Source organism: Quercus robur, chromosome 10 (assembly GCF_932294415.1).
Source record: "Quercus robur chromosome 10, dhQueRobu3.1, whole genome shotgun sequence".
Classification (NCBI taxonomy): Eukaryota; Viridiplantae; Streptophyta; class Magnoliopsida; order Fagales; family Fagaceae; genus Quercus; species Quercus robur.
The window spans coordinates 37,268,606-37,274,170 of record NC_065543.1 but is presented as its reverse complement, the minus strand read 5'-3'; the positions used below and the strand labels follow the sequence as shown (position 1 = coordinate 37,274,170).

The 5,565-nt window shown below is 36.4% G+C and overlaps 1 protein-coding gene across 3 annotated transcripts; it reads left to right on the top strand.

Annotated features, from left to right (window-relative positions):
- Positions 1-541: 541 nt before the first annotated feature.
- LOC126704438 (rhamnogalacturonan I rhamnosyltransferase 1-like) lies at positions 542-5,123 on the top strand. 3 transcript variants are annotated; one of them, XM_050403458.1, is made up of 9 exons: positions 542-837; positions 1,036-1,431; positions 2,138-2,205; positions 2,330-2,418; positions 2,552-2,717; positions 3,060-3,349; positions 3,455-3,659; positions 3,764-3,921; positions 4,404-5,123. In XM_050403458.1, exons 2-9 carry the CDS (start codon positions 1,074-1,076, stop codon positions 4,654-4,656), a joined length of 1,587 nt encoding a protein of 528 aa, XP_050259415.1. In that variant the 5' UTR covers positions 542-837; positions 1,036-1,073; the 3' UTR covers positions 4,657-5,123. The 3 variants fall into 3 exon arrangements, with proteins under 3 accessions (XP_050259415.1, XP_050259413.1, XP_050259412.1); XM_050403456.1 differs by having other exon boundaries at positions 542-935; XM_050403455.1 differs by having other exon boundaries at positions 542-945.
- The last annotated feature ends 442 nt before the right edge of the window (positions 5,124-5,565 follow it).

Genomic DNA, 5,565 nt, shown 5'->3' with positions numbered 1-5,565 from the left:
TGGCCACTTAAAATTACATGACTTTTTTATAATCAATAAAAGCAAATGGTATAATTAGTCTTTCAAGAAAATTTGGAAGAACAATTTTTTCATCTAGAAAAGGTAATGGTATTAGTAGAAAATTTGACAAATATAAAAACCTCGCCGTGTTATAAGGAAGAATTGAAACCAGGTGTTCTTACCACTAATACAAATAGAATGGTATTTTTGTGAGTTATTTTAAGATCACAACGAATCTCATACTTATTTTTACAACTATTTTAGTAATAGACTGTGATTAACTACCTGTCACATAGACAACCACTCAGAGTCAATAGCTACCTGTCTCAGTCATAAAAACAACCGCTCAGAATCAGCCAAATCATATAGTTATATTTATTTTTGCATTCAAGCCCAAAAAAAGAAAAAAAAAAAAAAAGCTTATAAAGAAAAAAAAGAAAAGAAAAAAGTCCTTCTCTTTACGTTGGAGTCGCGTGAGTTCACGCTTTGACACCGCGTTGTTGAATTTCCCCACAAATTATATAAATTTATAATTCATCGACTCCTTCATCCTTCTCTGTCTGTTTCTCTCTCTCCCTCTCTTTCTCTCTCTAACCTCCCCCTATATATTTATACTCGCGCTGGTGTACTCGCTCCGGCGAATCGGGCCAAAAATCTCGCCGGCGAATACACCGGATCTTTGAAGATCTTCAAATTCACAATCTCCCATTGCCGTTTCGGTACCATAATCTGCCTATAAATACGAAGATCTTATTCGCTACTTATTTTTCCTTTTCAATTGGCTGCTTCTTCTTCTCGAATTGGGAAAAAAATCGGTGATGAAGATCGATAAGCCTTGTGAGTATAATGCACGTGGAGAATTATAGCATTCCTTTTTAGGGTTCTAGAAATCGGTGAAAAGAATCTATAAAACAATGGTGGTGGTGATAATTCTGGTCAGTTTGGGTGAGCTGCTTTATAGTTAGATTTATATATTTTTATTTTATTTTATTTATATATTATACAAAATTCATTTTTGTTTTGTGAAAAATTTAGGGTTTGAATTTTGATTGCATGGGGGAAAGTGAAGCGAGATGTGTAGGATAGAGAGGAAAAGCTGTGAATTTGAGAACAACAATAAGAGAGAGATGGGGTTGAAGGCAATGGGAGGGGTTGAGAAGCTGAGGAGTTCAATGTCGGTGTCGATGTCGAGGTCGAGAATGAAGCTATGGATGATACGCGCCACGACGTCTGTTTTGCTCTGGACTTGTATTGTTCAGTTGACGGCGTTAGGGGATTTGTGGGGTCCTAGGGTTTTGAAGGGTTGGCCCTCTTGTTTTTTGCAGGACTCTTCTTCTTCTTCTTCTTCTTCTTCTTCTTCCTCCGTCTCCTCCGCCGTTAACAACGCCGTTACCGTTCCGTCTGTTCCGCCGCGAGTTCTTCCACCCAAAAGTGAGTTCTTTCTTTGCTTTTGTGTTTGATTGAATTTAGTGGGTATTTTAAATTAATTGAAGTAAAAGACTTAGTCTTATTTGGAATTAGTATACGGGTTTGAGTTTTACTTTATTTTTTTTCGATATTGAAAATGATTGGTGGAGGTTGTTTGATTACAATGGCTTTTGTTTGTTTAATCGACGGTTTTAATTTTTTGGATAAGACTAATGTAATAAAATGGTGGATTGTCTGGAAATTTTCGAAATTTAAGGTAGAGAAAGACATGGGGAGTTTTCAAAAGCTTTTGTCTCTATCGTTTTCTGGGTATTTTGAATATTGGGAAAAAAATTGAATTCATGAGTTAAAAAAAAGGACACTTCAGTTAAGGAAGTAACGAGACTATGACTTTGGATAGAATAGAATGGAGAAAAAGAATGCATGTGGCCGACTCTCACTAATCTGTCGAGGATTTATGATTGACCCCAAAAATTTTGGGACAAAGGTTTTTGTTGTTGTATCTCTGGTTGTGTTCCTAGTAAGTGTCATTGTGGTGACTTCTAAGTTAGCTAATATTCGGAATTACAGGAGTGTTTACAGATGTGTTCATTTCAGTCCTTGGCATGCGTCGATTTTCTTAGGTCCTCTTTAGTTCTTTATAATATATAGTTTTTTCTTTAATTGGTGAATATAACATTCGAGCTGAAATTTATCGTTTATCATATAGGGGTTTATAAGAACAATGGTTATCTGATGGTCTCATGCAACGGAGGACTCAATCAAATGAGAGCAGCGGTGAGTTGTTAGTGAAGCACACCTTCATTTGCATATAACCGTATTTTGGGTGATATGGGTACCTAATATGTGAAATGGAAAGGTGTACATATAGTGATCAGTCTTATATTTTCTATGTTTACAGATTTGTGACATGGTTGCTATTGCAAGATATTTAAACGTCACCCTTATAGTACCTGAGTTGGATAAAGCCTCCTTTTGGGCCGATCCCAGGTGTGTAAACTTTTCTCTCTTGTCGTATCTGAAGCTAATGAATGTTTCCAAGTTCTAAAAGGATCTATAACTTTTCTCCAGCTGGATTTTATTTCTTACATTGCAAGTGCATGTTTGTGGATTAATTTTGCAGTGAGTTCCAAGACATATTTGACGTGGATCATTTCATTACATCCTTGAGAGATGAGGTTCGAATATTGAAAGAATTGCCTCCTAGGCTCAAGAGGAAAATGGAACTAGGGAAAGTTTATTCCATGCCCCCAATCAGTTGGTCTGACATATCTTACTATCATAATCAGGTTAGTTTATATTTTTAGTCAAGAAAACAATAAAAACAAAAACCAGAACATTGCAAGTTGCAACACTCACCAGATCTTTGAAAAAGCCCCTTCAATAACAGGCTTGGATTTCCGATCATTTAACTTGATTTTCTTATTCTCATGAAGCTCTAGATATCCTCTTTTTCTTTTTCTTTTTTTAATTATTTTTTTGCTTGGTATGATTTGAATCTAGAATTTATTCCAATCCTTAGCAACAATTCTTTAATTTATATTATCATACTTGTCCAGTAATGATCGTTTTCATTTGTTGAGACTCCTATTTGCAAAGTAATTGTTATTGTTTTTGTATGTGTTGTATAGATTCTTCCTCTGATATGGAAGCACAAAGTTGTACATCTGAATAGAACTGATGCTCGACTTGCCAATAATGGTCAACCTTTGGAGCTTCAGAAGCTGCGCTGCAGAGTAAATTTTAGTGCTCTGAGATTTACTTCTCAGATAGAGGAGTTGGGTAGAAGGGTTATCAATCTTTTAAGGCAAAATGGCCCTTTCCTAGTACTTCATCTTAGATATGAAATGGACATGTTGGCATTTTCTGGCTGCACTCAAGGTTGCAACAATGAGGAGGTGGAGGAGTTGACTAAAATGAGGTGAGCCATTCATATTTCTTAAAACAAGCTATTGGCGTCACACATTCTGACTTGAAAATTAAGTTTTATCGTCAGTCCATCTCATATTTAATATACATTTTTCAGGTATGCTTATCCATGGTGGAAAGAAAAAATAATAAATTCTGACTTGAAAAGGAAAGATGGTTTGTGCCCTTTGACACCTGAGGAAACTGCTCTGACACTGAGGGCACTGGACATTGATCCTAGTATCCAGATTTATATAGCAGCTGGTGAGATATATGGTGGAGAAAGGAGAATGGCAAGTCTTGCAAAGGCTTACCCAAAATTGGTGAGTAGTTGCAATGAAAGCTGAGGTGGATCCCTGGAATTTTTGGTGCTCAGTCATTGTTTGTGTTCTTGTCTTTACTAATTAGCCTTGGGTTTTTAATACAGGTCAGGAAGGAGACCCTATTGGAATCATCTGACCTTAGGTTTTTCCAGAATCACTCATCCCAGATGGCTGCATTAGATTATCTGGTGTCACTGGAGAGTGATATTTTTGTTCCCACATATGATGGAAACATGGCCAAAGTTGTTGAAGGCCATCGGAGGTATTGTTCTGCTGAGAATTCAGTTCTCTTTTGTTTGTATGAAATGTTATACTGTAATTGCTTAACCAATTTAGGGTTATTTACAAACAGCGCCCCCCACCCCCCGTCTCTCTCTCTCTCCATAACTGAATATTGAATTCCAACCTCCACTGGTTTTGACATCACAATTTTTGTTTTCTCAGAGACTATATATTTTGTGTATGACCCTGAAAGTAGGATACTTGTTTGACTGTGAAAAGATTTCCAATCTTGCACTTATTTATTTGATCGGAGGTTGTTGATTGTTAGTTGATTGATAATTTAGTTGCATGATTGTTACATCAATAGAAAAATGCTTTTGATGTGGTGTCATTATGTCATGGCCTGTGCTTTTTGATATATACTTTTTGAGATATCACCGTCAGTATTCTATGCCCTAATTTGTTTTAATGTTGTCTATACATTTCCTCTCATCTGAAACATCTGTTTTTTCAATGCTTCAGATTTCTTGGGTTCAAGAAGACGATTCTGTTGGATAGAAGACTGCTGGTCAGTTTGATAGACCAGTACAATAGTGGATCACTGAGTTGGGATGAGTTCTCATCAGCAGTGAAGGATTCTCATGCAGAACGCATGGGAAACCCAGTGAAAAGGTTGGTGATCCCAGACAGGCCTAAAGAAGAGGATTATTTTTATGCCAACCCACAAGAGTGTTTGCAGCCATTAGACGAATCATTGTCATTGAGTAGTACGTGATCTATATGTTAGGAGATTGCGACATTCATCAGTGTTCTCCTACAGTGCTAGCCTTTCAGCCATGGATCTGTAGATAGGTTTCTACAGAAGTACAGTGATAATGAAGGATTTTGTTTTGAAGAGGAGATGGTGAAGATTATTGGGAGTGGTAAAACTACAAGAAGGCCTGAGAGGATCTATGGAAGCAGCCGGGGAAACAATATTGTCTTTTACATATGCCAATAATCATCCAATTCATGTATAGAAGCTACCTTGTCATTTACAGGGTGAGAGCAGATTGATCTGCATTGTACACCGGGGGGATGCAAATATAGATTTGGTTTACGCAAAGATGTAGATTCATGGAAGGTTAATCCCTTATCCTTCCATTTTGCATTTTTTGTTTCGTTCGGATCAGCCATGGTCTTCTGATTTCCTCTCAGCATATATAACATTATAATTTTATCAGTTTACACAGATTATTGCCACTCTCCTATTGCATGGTGGTCCTATTCCATGGAATCATAGGCTGCGGTGTTTATGTACTTCTTACAAGTTACTACATTAATTTTATATGCTCGGGAAATGTTCAACACCTCTAGTTAAATACATACATATACATACATATATATATATATATATATATATATATATATCCTATTGCATGGTGGTCCTATTCCGTGGAATCAAAGGCTGCGGTGTTTACGTACTTCTTACAAGTTACTACATTAATTTTATATGCTCGGGAAATGTTCAACACCTCAAGTTAAATATATATATATATATATATATATAGATGAATAGGCTCTTATCATTATATTTGAGTGGCTTTAATTAGTTGGGTTGTTGTATTCATCCACTTTCATTAAACTTTGTTGGGTTGTAGAGGAAGTGTGATTTTCTCTTTAGAGAAGCTAGGCATCATGAAAA

Bases quoted from the DNA above. Each gene is read 5' to 3' on its own strand.
- LOC126704438 (XM_050403458.1), top strand. From the start codon at position 1,074: ATGTGTAGGATAGAGAGGAAAAGCTGTGAATTTGAGAACAACAATAAG. The intron at 2,419-2,551 runs GTGTGTAAACTT...TTAATTTTGCAG, and splicing joins TCCTTTTGGGCCGATCCCAG to TGAGTTCCAAGACATATTTG. The intron at 3,660-3,763 runs GTGAGTAGTTGC...TTTTTAATACAG, and splicing joins CAAAGGCTTACCCAAAATTG to GTCAGGAAGGAGACCCTATT.